The sequence below is a fragment of the Taudactylus pleione genome, unplaced genomic scaffold (genome assembly GCF_031769625.1).
Source record: "Taudactylus pleione unplaced genomic scaffold, aTauple2 ptg000046l, whole genome shotgun sequence".
In the NCBI taxonomy this organism is placed as follows: Eukaryota; Metazoa; Chordata; class Amphibia; order Anura; family Myobatrachidae; genus Taudactylus; species Taudactylus pleione.
The window spans coordinates 5,522,418-5,536,542 of NW_028284448.1; the positions used below are offsets into that span (position 1 = coordinate 5,522,418).

Consider the following 14,125-nt stretch of genomic DNA (forward strand, 5'->3'; position numbering starts at 1 on the left):
ATGGGAGTAACTGATGATCAGCAATTTGCTCCTAAATGCCAGAAAAAAGATGAAAATGGTTGTTCAGACAAGTTTGTTAAATGTTTGATCTAAACAATTTGTTCAAACAACAGTTTTTGTCCATTTTCCGGCATTTGGGAGCAAATTGCTGATTGTCATTTGCTTGCATACCTTACCAGATTTTCATTCCAACCAATCAATTAGTTGGATGGTTGGATGTAAGTTGATCTAGTGTGTGGACAGCTTTAGCGTGTCCTGAGGACTGGATTTGAGAAGCACTGTTCTATACCATGGATGGGCTGGAGAAGCCGCATGGAGGAAAATGGGTGTATGCTGAATCTTGGTAGTGGCAAGGTTCCAGTGGAAGGAGTCTGTTAATTTACTATAAACTGGAGGTAAACATGCCCCCTAAATTGTGGAAATGGACTATTTTACAGTTATAACATTGCCCCTCTTGATATAGATATGTATTTAATGTTGTGACTTTTTATGCAGTTGTCATATTTATTATTACACAATCATTGTAGAAAAACCCTGGGACGAATCTGGTCACCACACCTTTTCTGTAGAATTAAACTATGTACAGTACACAAAAATCTGTACAAATATGCAGGTACAGGGTGCATATCAGGCATTCCTCAATATATTTATAGCTCGTGACTGAAACAGGAACTATTTTATGTATCTTTGGAATTTATGTACAATGTAATTTTAAGTTCTACATTAACATTGAAAGTACTAATTTGGTAATTTTATTTTATTAGGATTACCGCATTTGTCAAATCGACCTGTTCACAGATCCAGAAGGTTTAGGGATTATGACCTCATATTTTGATGATACAGAAGAATTGCAGGTGTATGGAAAACTACAGAGAACTTGCTCCATGAAGGTGCATTGTGGAGTGTAAGTATTTACATTTATATTTACTTAAATTGTTCGAGGTTGTAGATTACAATTTAAAAAAAAAAAAGAAACCTGCATCTATTTATATGAAATTATTATGCTAACACTTTCTCAAAACCATTGTGCAGGTTTTAGGATTTTAACATAAGGAATTGATATTAAAGCTGCACATGCGGCAGCCACCTGAAACCTGTTAGTCATTTACCAAAAAAGGCTGTGTTGGCAGGTTTCTAGTTGAGAATTTCATGAAAGGATTTGGCACTTTAGCCACAGACTTTCCGTCCTCGCATCTTATGTATGTAATGTTAGATCTATTCACTTTCCCTTTAGTTTCTCACAGCTGTGTATAATTTGCCAGTGCTTTCCCTCCTAGAGTGTCTGTCCTTCAGGGGAATCTAAAAATTGTCACTCTTTCATCACTAGAGAAGTGATTTTTCTTTATCATGGCATACATAAGATAAAATCACCACGTAGCAAATAATAGAATGCTGATAATAAAGTGAGAGCAATATATGTAAGATTAGGGGCCTATGTGTCAAGCCGTTTTTTACATAAAATTATGCAGAAACTGCAGTTTCTACATAATTTTATGTATCGATCCTATATATTATTATTATTATCGTTTATTTATATGGCGCCACAAGTGTTCCGCAGCGCCTTACAAGTACATAAATAGATTGATTTACAGTGACTTACAATACAATACATTACAGGGCATGGATAATATACATTGCTGCATTCGCGACCATAACACTCAGATAAGCAACAATGCAAAGCAACCAAGTGTTAGGTGCCCTGGTAGAGAGTAAGAAGTAGATGAAGGTAGAGTAAGGAGAAGCACAAGAGGGAAGAGGGCCCTGCTCATAGGAGCTTACATTCTAAGGGGGAGGGACAGACAGACAGGGGTGAAACAGATGGGGTAGGCAGGGAGAGAGGAGTATGTAGCAGCAAGTTAAGATGAGAGCTGAAAGGCTTTGATGAAATAGTGGGTCTTGAGAGCCCGTTTGAAGGATTGAAGAGAGGTGGAGAGTCTGATGGGAAGCGGGAGAGAGTTCCAAAGGTGGGAAGCAGCGCGGGCAAAATCTTGGAGGCGGGAGTGGGAGGAGTGAAGGGAGATGAGATCAGAGATGTAAATGGGAGAGGAATGGCTGAGGGCTTTGTAAGTGAGTGTGAGAACCTTAAATTGGGTTCTACAAGGGAAGGGGAGCCAGTGGAGAGCTTGTAGGAGAGGGGAGGCAGATGCAGAGCGTTTTGAGAGGAAGATGAGCCGAGCAGCAGCATTGAGGACAGACTGGAGAGGCATCCTGGGTGAGAAAGGGTCTAATCTTGGAAATATTTTTAAGAGGAAAACGTCAGGACTGTGAGAGATTCTGGATATGCGGTTTGAGGGAGAGGGAGGAGTCCAGGATAACTCCAAGACCGCGCACTTTGGGGCTAGAGGAGATAGTTGTGCTATCCATTGATAAGGAAATTGTGGGAAGTGTGGTTATGTAGGGGGGAGGGAAGATGATTAGCTCAGTCTTAGACATATTAAATTTAAGAAATCGCTGGGACATTCAGGAAGAGATGGCCGAGAGACAGTTGGAGACACGAGTGAGGAGAGAAGGAGAGAGGTCAGGGGAGGAAAGGTAGATCTGAGTATCATCAGCATAGAGATGATATTGGAGGTCAAAAGAGCTGATTAGTTCACCTAGTGAGGATGTATAGAGTGAGAAAAGGAGAGGTCCAAGAACAGAACCTTGGGGAACACCTACTGCAAGAGGCTGTGGGGGAGAAGAGGAGCCTTGAGAGGAGAAAGAGAAGGATCGGTCAGAGAGGTAGGAGGATAGACAGGAGAGGGCAGTGTCACGTAGACCAAGGGAGTGAAGGATTTGCAGAAGGAGAGGGTGGTCCACAGTGTCGAAAAGCAGCAGAAAGGTCAAGGAGATTGAGCATAGAGTAGTGGCCCTTGGATTTAGCAGCAAGGAGATCATTGCTGAATTTAGTGAGGGCAGTTTCAGTGGAGTGGAGAGAACGGAAGCCAGACTGAAAAGGGTCAAGGAGGGAGTGGGAGGAGAGAAAGGTGGGACTGGTGGGATATGATGTCCTGACGTATGGAGTCAATTTTAGATGTAAAGTAGGTAGCAAAGTCAAGGGCAGAGAGCGAGGAGGGGGGTGGGCGGAGGAGGGAGTTGAAGGTGGTGAAGAGACGTTGGGGATTTGAGGACTGAGAGGAGATGAGGTTCTTGAAATATGATTATTTAGAGAGGGAAAGGGCAGCACTGTATGATGAGAGTATAAATTTGAAATGGAGAAAATCAGTCTTAGAGCGTGATCTTCTCCACTGTCGCTCGGCATGCACAGTGTGTGCTTCCCCTGGGGAAGTCTTTCACTTCTGTGAAAGATCTCTCCTAAATGCCGGGGATATAACTCGCGGGGACATTGGTTACCACAACTGCTGTCCCTGCAAGTTCCCGGTAGTACATAGCCGGGATATTTTTATTCAAAATAAAAATATCCCTGGCGAGTTGGACCATTAATAATCACGGCAGTACCGCGATCACTAATACGTAGACCCCCAAATCTTGATTTCTTTGCTCACTTAATTGTTTAAGTGTTAATTTAAGAAAATGTCCTAATCCTACGCCTGCAACAATGGAAACAATACACCAGGTTTTGCTGTATTGGCTCTGTCCACTTTCATATATTTGGGATTATATTGATTAGGATATATGTGCACATTGTCAACTGGTACTGTGCATGTGCAGTAAATGTGTGTAATTTGTATGCAGACATATTTTATGTAAGAGTCGCAGACACATGAGGTTCTTCAAATTGTGCAAAATGCATATTTTTGTGACACAATATAACATCTGTGTTGTAGACATACAGTGGCATCCCTCCCTGCGGGGTCACCTGGTGCGGCGAGGGATGCTGTGCTTGCGCCGCAGCTGAAAAGGGGGCGTGGCATCGCGGACATGGGATGTGGCATCGTTGACCGAGCCCCGTAGTCCCGACTCCAGTGCTTTTTACTGGGACGACCAGTAGGGTGCAGGAGGTGTGGACTGCCCTGTGTGCAGTGCCGGCTACCTCAGTGTCAGGAGTCGATTGCTGCACTTAATACTACAGTGCAGCACCTGGCTCCTGTCATTGAGGGGGACTCTGCACCTTGGTGTCACCCCTCAGCGGGTGACACCCGGGGGGCGGCCTGCACCCCCCTTGTGACGCCACTGTAGGCATAGATTTCATTCCGCATTACATTAGCCCAGTGGTTCCCAAACTTTTGTGATTCACGGCACCCCTAAGTTTAAGATTGTTATTGAGAAATTCAGAAACAAATCTAGTAAAACAGTAGTGAAGTAAATTGTGCTTACCTGTCATCCTTCGGTTCAGTTATGTGGTGGTAGACTAGTTTACACTTCTGTTTGCTCGCATATTTACATTACATTGACCATAAATAATTTGATTTGGTGCTGGGCCACCAACCTGAGGCACCCCTGCAAGTGTCCCAAGGCACGCCAGGGTGCACAGTTTGGGAATCACTGCATGATCAGCCCCATTTGTGTCCTGTACAGCAGTTTTCCTGCATTCTTGACTTTTTTTCTTGAGAGCAAGGGGAAATTGTAAAAAAATATATAATATATTTATAATATAAATATAATGCCGACTCTTCTGTGCATTGGCAATTTAGACATTGTCCAATTCTTTACTCCCTTATATTAGTGACTTGGTATATAAACCAAATCCTGACATACGTATGCTGATTATTTTGTACCTCTTTGGGTCTTAATAATTCTATTAAATGTTGAAGTTAAAATGTACAACTAAGTTTGCTTATTTGGAGTACTTCTTATTATTGGAAGGCAAGCACTCCGAACAGTTTTTCTCTTTCGTCTGGGCTGGGGGACACTGGACCATGGGTTGTAGGTGGGAAGGCGTGGATTTGGCACTAACACTGAAATCTATAACTCCTCCCCTCTGCAACCCCTGACTTCAGTGTAAGTTTAGTGCCTGTGGAGAGAGGCACGTTTTTTCAGGGCTGGTTTAGTTTAGGGATTTTCCTTTATTTGTAATGTTATGTTTATTTTTGACTATAGGTACTGTGCACTGCTTATAGCAGCACACAGCTGGAGTGTAAAGCGGCGGTGAGAGCCGCATCTAAGGGAGGGATGGCGCTGAACGCTTGCCCCATTCCACACACTCCGTTCTCTGAAGAGACCGTCTGAGCCCAGGGATAGCGCTCTGCTGTTACCTGGTAGAGGTGCAGGCAGTCAGCGTGGTCCTGGATGGCGGGCGACATCTTGCCGGGTTTCTTGTCGGCGGCTCCTGTGGGGAGAGCGCCAACTACAGACCGACCGCAGGTGAGACCTACTGCAACACCACACTGGACATGCTGTTCTTGGAAGCTAGGCAGTGTTGGGCCTGGTTAGTACTTGGATGGGAGACCACCTGGGAGTACCAGGTGCTATAGGTAAATGCGGGTCAGTCCAAGTGCTTTCCCCACTGAGGGGAGTAACACTTGAAGGAAGGAGCAGTGAGGCTCGCTTCAGCATGACCGGGGGAGGAGCCTGCTGGTTCCCCCCTGCTCTCCAGTGGCAAAATGCAAGCTCCCAGGAAGTCTGATCACAGCTTTTAAAGGACACAAGCCTGAACAGCATGGAGGGAGGACAGAGCAAGCTCCTTTTCCTCTGCGGCGTACAGCTAAATAGTTTTCAGTATTACTGTAATCTGTTCTTGTGCCTGCTTGGAGTGTTTGCATATTCATTGTCACTTGTTATATTTTTTGTATTTTGTTTTCTTTTCCGGGCTGAAGCTGCGGCAGGGCAACGCAGGAAGGAGGGTTCTCTAATGATGGACAAAAAGTTCACAAAGGGCCAGAACCCCACAAAGGCTAAATTTTTTACATGTGCCCAGTGTCAGGCTAAATTGCCCTGTGGACAACTGGATGCAGGGGCATTGTGTATGGACTGTCAGCTGGGGCCCACGTGTGCGCAGCCAGCTGGGGGAGCCACTCCGCTTACAGAGGAGCCAGCATGGGCTCAAGCTATGAGCCGTTCACTCTCTGACCTGGTGACGTTGCTCCGCCATAGAGAGGAATTAGCCCAAGCAGCGCCAGCGTCTGTTTTGCCCTCACCGGCTGATGTTGCAAGGGGTGGTTACCTGGGTCCTGATCCCACATTCAGGCGCCCGGGTGCAAGGGCATCTGAGAAGCCGAGTACCTGACAGGATTTCAGCCCATCCGGTCTCAGGGAAGGTAGGGGGCCGTCTCCTTGTTTTCTGAGACAGGTGGGTAGCTTCGGGAGTAGATTACCGATCACCTACTCCCGGGTCGGTCCCTGGTGACTCCCAACTGGATTATTGTCACCACAGACGCAAGTCTCAGAGGTTCGGGAGCGGTGACGGAGAACCTCTGTATCCAGGGGACCTTGTCGTCATCAGAGATAGGTTTCCCAATAAATATTCTGGAGCTCCGGACCCTCCTGGCGGGCCGACCAGTGAGGATCCAATCAGGCAACGCCACGGCAGTGGCATATGTAAACCAACAGGGTGGAGCCAAAAGCGCACTTGCCATGGCAGAGACAATTCTCATTCTCTCTTGGGCGGAGACGTTCCTCCCGGCAATTTCAGCAGTCTTCATACCAGGGATGGATAATTGGGAGGCAGACTACCTCTGCGGGACTACGTTCCTGCCAGGGGAGTGGTCTCTCCACACAGAGGTTTTCCAGCAGCTGGTCGAGAGATGGGGGCTGCCGGAGGTGGACCTGATGGCGTCTCACCACGATTGCAAGGTCCCTCGATTTTGGTCAAGGTCCAGAGATCCTTTGGCATTTGCAGCGGATGCCATGACTGTTCCCTGGAACTTCCGTCTGGCCTACATTTTTTCCCCCAATTCCCATGTTACCAAGAGTACTCTGTCGAGTAAAGGAGCAGCATGTTTCAGTTATCCTAGTGGCTCCAAACTGGCCGCGCCGGTCGTGGTTCGCCACGGTTCTCAGGCTAGCCGCAGGGCCGGGTTGGAGTCTGCCTCTGCGTCCAGATCTTCTGCTACAGGGGCCATTCTGTCACGAGGGCCTACCTCAGTTGGCTTTAATGGCCTGGCTGTTGAGACCGGGCTCTTGAAGGCCAGGGGTTTTTCCCCTTCAGTCATCAGGGCCATGCTCCGGGCGCGGAAGCAGGTTTCCGCGCAGAACTACCACAGGGTTTGGAAAACCTATATTGTGTGGTGTGAGCAGTGCCCAGTTCCGCCTGCCAAGGTTTTTAGCATTTCTGCAGGGCGGTCTGGAGGCCGGCTTACGGCTTCAAACTTTGAAGGTTCAGATTTCGTCTCCATTTACTTTCAGCAGCGTCTGGCTCTCCTCCCAGAGGTGTGGACTTTTTTACAGGGGGTCTTGCGAATACAGCCACCAGTAGCGCCATGAGATTTGCCTCTGCTTCTGTCGGCTCTTAAGCTGGCTCCGTTTGAACCTTTGGAATCCGTGGAGCTTCGGTTCATAACGTGGAAAGTGTTTTTTCTTATGGCCATTGCCTCGGCTCGGCGGATCTATGAGTTGGGGGCCTTGTCTTGCAAACCACCTTTTCTTGTTTTCCATGACTATAGGGCTGTGCTCAGGACGGTTCCTTCTTTTCAACCTAAAGTGGTTTCATCTTTCTACTTTAATCAGGAGATCGTTTTTCCTATTTTGTCATCTTCAGAGTCCTCAGGGGACCAGGATGATCTATCACTGTTGGATGTTCGGGCCCTACGCATTTATTTAGATAGAACTTCGATCTTACGTAAGACTGACTCTCTATTGGTTTTCTACGACGCCCACAAACGGGGCTGGCCAGGCACAAAGCAGACCATTGCAAAATGGCTCTGCTCAGTGATTTCACAGGTTTACTCAGAGGCGGGGCGCCCGGCACCAGCTAGGGTGTTGGCTCATTCCACTAGGGCCGAGGCGGCCTCCTGGGCGGCGCGTCACGGGGCCTCAGCTGAACAGGTTTGTCGCACAGCTACCTGGTCCTCTGTCCACACATTTGTGCGGTTCTACAGGTTTAATGTTTTTGCCACCGGGGACGGCCATTTTGGGTGTACAGTTCTCTGGTCGGGCAATCTGAGCGTTCCCTCCCATTGGTTATGATTTTGGGTCATATTGACGGTCAATTTAATTTTTATTTTTCAGAGTGACAGTGTCACTGAGTATTGCTTCTCCTTACCAGGCACTTTTGAAGTAGTACTGAAGTCAGGGGTTGCAGAGGGGAGTAGTTATAGATTTCAGTGTTAGTGCCAAATCTACGCCTTCCCACCTACAACCCATGGTCCAGTGTCCCCCAGCCTGACTCAGAGAAAAGGATTCAATGGTAAGTACCCAAAAATCCTGTTTTTGTTTAATCGGAGATATGATAGTTTAAATAGTATGGGCATGATTTTATTGGACTACGCCAATGTCCACATCTTTTTCATGATTTTACTGGATCCTCTGTAAATTCGCTAACGTATTGCTGCAGCTGTAAGACAAGGCATTTGATGGTGGTGTGTCATAAATAAGGTATTAAATATATACAAAAAAAATTGGATTTGTTTGTGTTTTTTTAATAACTTGTTATATTTCGTTAAGACAAAAAGCTATTTATTTTGCTTTATTTTTTTTGTTATAATATAAAAACATCAATACCTTGAGCTTCTTTCCTCTATTTGTCATAGATATTTTCAGGGCCTACTGAGCACCTGTTCAATTAGTACCTGCCCAACAGGTGTATTTGTGTGTGGAGATGGCTTTTCTCAGAGTACTATATTATTTTATCTACAATTGCTGTATCCTGGTGGAATTGTACATAGTTGTGGACTAAAGGCATGGCTTCTTAATGATCCAACACTCCTTTTCCGCAAATAGACAATCAAGGTCTCAAGCCAGAGGATAAATTGTGTTTAATAATCCTTTTTTATTTTTATCTATTTGCTTTTTCTGTCTTTTTTTTTTTTTTTTAGAAATTCAATGTACCATTAACTATAATTTGTTATGCATGATTGATGATGTTCCATGTACTGGTTCAGAATGTGTATGTATGTATGGGGATCACTTCCAGTAACAATCCACTATGTTAGCTGCTGTTTTCCATTGTCTGTGCTAGGCTGTAGTGAGACTGACATGAAACCACTAGGACCTGAAAATAAACAGATCCGCTAACGCTTGTATTAAAAATAAACACTGCAAGTGTTTAGTTGCCCATCCAGCAGGAGACCAGCTGCAGAAAGGGAAGATGGATTATAGGAAAATCAAACTATTCATTGTATTTTCATTTTACTTTTCCAGAAATATTCAGTCTTCTAGGCTATAGGTACTATTTAAAGACATCCTAATTTATCTGTATTTCTACTTCAGGGTCCATAGGGTATCCACAGGATACCTTGGGGTATAGGTGTGACGTCAGTCGCTGGGCACCATAGAGTTAAGCTTTTCAGCCTCCCAGGATGCACTAGGGTCCCCCTCCTATACCCCGCCCCCGAGCCAAGGCACCTCAGTTTAGTTTGGTGCCCGGCCGGAGTCTGGTGCACCTGTCGGAGTGGGGGCTAGAAGAGCCCCATAAGCTTTCTTCAGTGCAGCTGTGGCTGCACATCTGGATGTACAGCATGGACAGTCAGTCCTGACGTCCATGCTGTCTTCCCTACACCCCCGCCGGTACCAGAACGCCGGTACCGATCCGGGGATGCTGGTGAGCATCTGGGGTCACAGCTAGCGGTGACCCCAGATGTTCCGGACCATGGCCGGATCCAAGGGGGACAAAGGTAAGCAGCGGGGTCCCGCGGTGGGTTCCCGCTGGTCACATGGTCCTAAGTCCCCAGGCAGGGGGCTCCCTGGGGACTGGTTGCAGCGTGGAGCCAGGCGACCAGCCTGCGCTTTCCACTACCCCCTGGGACAGCGGACCGCAGCAGAGCGGTAGCGCTGCGGCGTCCCAGGGGTTAAATGCATGCCAGGGGAGCGCGCCTTCCCTGTCTCACAGCCGGCGCCTCCCCCGCTGCTCACAGCCCTCTCTGCACACTGCCGACTGGTCCTGTTGCAGCGCTCCTCCCCCAGGCCAGCCTCCTCTCTGCTCCTCGGCGGCCATCTTCTCCAGAACGCATGGTGAACGCTGCTGGAAGCGCTGGACGGAAGCATCGTGGTCTGGGTCCCCCCGCATACCTCTCCTCCGCTGTGGTTAGGTCTGTGTATGCAGCGCTGTGTCCTACCAGGCCCTGTGTCTGCGTAGTTGAGTGATCAGCGCTGTTAGTGCAGGAATTGATTTTCTTTGCATTGTATGTGACTGTGCTAGCGCTGCTGCCTGTAACTTTTCTCTAAACTGTCAGCTTTATTACTGTCCCTGTTCTTTCTGCTAAGCCCTTGCGGTGCGGTGCTGCAGGGTGGTCTCTTGCCTATTTAAGTTATAATTGGTGAGAGAGGTCACATACGTGGTGCCATCATGTCCGAAAGTGATTTTCCCCTCCGGCTACAGTGTACTACGTGTAAAGTACCGTTAGCGGAGGGGGAGGGTAGCGCGGAGGGCCTTTGCCGGCAGTGTTTGTCCATGGCGCGGCCTCTTACGGTTACAGCACCGGTACAGGAGCCGCCCTGGGCTTGTTTCGCTCAGGCGCTTAAAGCCTTAGTGGGCCAGTTAGCTCCGCAGCCCGCGTTTACACCGATGGGTTTATCCCAGCAGTCAGTGGTGTCGTCACCCATGCAGGGTTTCCCACGACAATTGGTGGTACCCCACAGTCTCCCTATTTCCCCGCTCCCGGTTTCTCAGGAGCCAGCGTGGGTTAACTCCCTGACGAGTTCTGTACAGCACTTGTCGGATGTGTTGCAAGGGGAGTCTGTGATGCGGCCGCATAAACGGCCGGTGGCGTCTCTGTCGGCTCCTTATGAGGATGACGAGGGGACGTCTGATGATGGGGAGATTCTGGATCCTTACGATCAGGAACCTCTCCATACTAAGGACGCTGATGCTAAGTCCAAAGTATATATTCCTGGACTTATTCGGGCGGTCCGCACAGCCTTGGTGATTGAGGACGAAGTTCCCCCAGCGGCTAAATCTAAGTATGCCTTTTTCAAAGATGTGAAGGGCGATGCCACAGTCTTTCCTCTTTCGGGTCAGTTGGTAGACCATTTAGAGGAGGCGTGGAAACAGCCTGGCAAAAGATACCAGCCGCAGAGACGCCTGGCGGTGGCTTATCCGTTCGCGGATAATTATTTTGCAAAGTGGGAATCCCCTCCACAGGTGGATTCTCACGTGACCAGTCTTGTCCGTAGTGCCACATTGCCAATGCCATCTATGTCCTCCCTTAAGGATGCTACAGACCGCAAGATGGAGATCTGCCTGAAGTCCGCTTATTCCCTTGCGGGGGGGCAGCACGACCGGCTATGGCCATTTGCTGGGTTGCCAGAGCGATGGAGCGCTGGGCGGATTCATTAGAGGCTTCTTTTGATTCCGACTGTCCGGCCGAACAGGCGGAGTTGATTGGAAATCTCCGTGATTCGGCCACTTATATCGAGGCGGCCCTAGACATTAGTACTCTGGTGTCTAGAATTTCTTCAGCAGCGGTGGCTGCTCGTCGCACCTTGTGGCTGCGATCCTGGAAGGCGGACGCAGATTCCAAAAAGGGTCTGGAGGCGTTGCCGTTTACCGGAGAAGTTCTCTTCGGTTCAGATCTGGATAAGATTGTGGCCACGCTGGCGGCAGCCAAATCGGCTTGTCTCCTGTCGGCCGCTGCTCCTTCTGGTTCTGGACCATCGTCCTTTCGGTCATCTAGGGCCCAGGGCAGGCCCAAACCACAGTTAGGCTGGTCCTAAGAAATCGGCCAAGCCCCGGAAGCAGGCATGGAGTACCAGACGTCCGGCCCCCAAGCCAGATGACAAGCCTGCGGCCTGACGGTCCGGGCCTCCCTTTGGGGGATCCCAGGGTGGGAGGCCGCCTGCTGCAGTTTGCCCAGTGTTGGTCGGCCACTACGACAGACACTTGGGTTCTGGAGGTGGTTTCCCACGGATACGCCCTCTCCTTCCGGCACAGACCCCCGGCTCGATTCTTCACCACGGGTCTACCATCAGACCGGAACAAGGCTACGGAGCTGCGGAAGGTATTGCACACTATGCTCCAGGCTGGAGTTATAGTGCCTGTTCCATTCTCCCAGAGGGGCCAGGGTTTCTATTCAAATCTATTTTTGGTACAGAAACCCAATGGGTCATATCGTCCGATTCTCAACCTCAAAGCACTCAACAAGTCTTAGCGGGTTCTGAAGTTTCGGATGGAGACCCTACGGTCCATCATTCTGGCGCTGGAACCTGGGGACTACATGGTGTCATTGGACATACAGGGCGCTTACCTGCATGTCCCTATTCTTTTGCGCCATCAACAGTTCCTCAGGTTTGCAATCCGCAGCGACCACTTCCAGTTTCGGGCGTTACCTTTTGGCCTGGCGACAGCACCACGTGTTTTCACCAAGGTGATGGCGGTCATGGCGGCTTCTCTGCGGCTGCAGGGAGTCCGCATGTTGCCGTACTTGGACGACCTGTTATTGGTGGCAGGATCTCCAGAGCTCCTGTTACGCCACTTGGACCTGACCATTGCACTGCTGCAACGGCACGGCTGGCTAATCAACTGGCAGAAGTCCACTCTAATCCCGTCTCGGAGGATTCTGCATCTTGGAGCCTTATTGGACTCGGGACAGCAAAGGATCTTCGTGACGGATGACAAGATCTCTGCTTTACAGTCAAGGGTGCGCAGTTGTCTGCACAGCCGCCGGGTGTCCCTACACTCGGCGATGAGGTTACTGGGATCCATGGTGTCGGTGTTCGACATGGTGGAATACGCCCAGTTTCACTCCAGACCTCTGCAGCACCTGATCCTGTCCAAGTGGAACGGGCTGCCTCAGTCTCTGAAGTCCCAGACGATTGTGATCACCCCGGAGGTTCGCCTGTCCCTTGCGTGGTGGTTACAGACGACCCACCTCAACAAGGGACGTCCGTTCTGGGTTCCAAATTGGGTCCTGTTGACAACGGACGCCAGTCTTCGGGGCTGGGGAGCAGTTTCGGGTCCACACTTGTTCCAGGGCAGGTGGACGCCGACAGAAGCGGAGCTTCCAATAAATATCTTGGAACTCCGTGCGGTCTTCAATGCTCTCCAGCAGGCACAGCGGTTTCTCCAGGGTCGCCCGGTGCAGGTCCAGTTGGACAACGCTACCACCGTGGCCTACATAAACAGGCAAGGAGGAACTCGCAGTCGGGCGGCTCTCGTAGAGGTCTCTCGGATCCTGGTTTGGGCGGAGCGCAATCTTCCGGCCATATCAGCGGTCTTCATCCCGGGAGTGCTAAATTGGGAGGCGGACTTTCTAAGTCGCCAGGACGTTCATCCGGGGGAATGGTCCCTGCACCCGGACGTTTTTCAACTGCTGGTGGACAGGTGGGGTCTTCCAGAGATCGACCTCATGGCGTCCCGGCACAACAACAAGTTGCCGGTGTACGGGTCTCGCACAAGAGACGAAGGGGCGTCTCTGGTGGATGCTCTGTCCGTCCGGTGGACGTTCCGGTTCACATACCTGTTCCCTCCGGTCTCCCTTCTTCCACGGGTAATCCGGAAATTCAAACAGGAAGGAGGGACGCTCCTGTTGATAGCTCCTGCGTGGCCCAGACGGCACTGGTTCTCAGACCTTCAGGGTCTGTCCGTGGACATTCCTCTGCGGTTGCCGCTACGACCGGACCTACTGTCTCAGGGTCCTTGTCTTCACCCGGACCTGACTCGGCTGTCTTTGACGGCGTGGCTGTTGAGACGGCCATTCTGAGGTCCCGGGGGTTTTCCAGCTCTGTGGTGCGTACCATGTTGCGAGCTCGGAAACAGTCTTCTGCGAGGATATACCATCGCGTGTGGCATACGTTCTTCCAGTGGTGTCGACCGAGAGGTTATGCACCGCGGGAGTTTCGTCTGTCTCGGATTCTCGCCTTCCTGCAAGCGGGACTAGATCATGGGCTTCGCCTTGCTTCTTTGAAGGTACAGGTTTCGGCCCTATCTGTCTGGTTTCACCGTAGGATTGCTACAATCCCGGATGTGCGCACCTTTATGCAAGGTGTTCTCCGCATTCAGCCGCCCTTTGTTCCACCTGTGGCGCCTTGGGATTTGGCTGTGGTCCTGAGGGCTCTCCAAGGACCGCCGTTTGAACCACTGGGCTCAGTGGATCTTAAATGGCTAACAGCTAAGACTGTTTTCCTTCTGGCTATTGCTTCGGCCAGACGTGTT

At 49.6% G+C, this 14,125-nt stretch overlaps 1 protein-coding gene across 2 annotated transcripts in view; it reads left to right on the top strand.

Moving 5' to 3' along the window:
• CRYBG1 (crystallin beta-gamma domain containing 1) overlaps positions 1-14,125 on the top strand; it is a 396,888-nt gene that overhangs the window by 312,551 nt on the left and 70,212 nt on the right. For both annotated transcript variants that reach the window (XM_088460440.1, XM_088460441.1), the window contains one exon: positions 765-904. In XM_088460440.1, the coding sequence (XP_088316566.1) occupies positions 765-904 (140 nt within the window). The remainder of the gene's footprint in view (positions 1-764; positions 905-14,125) is intronic.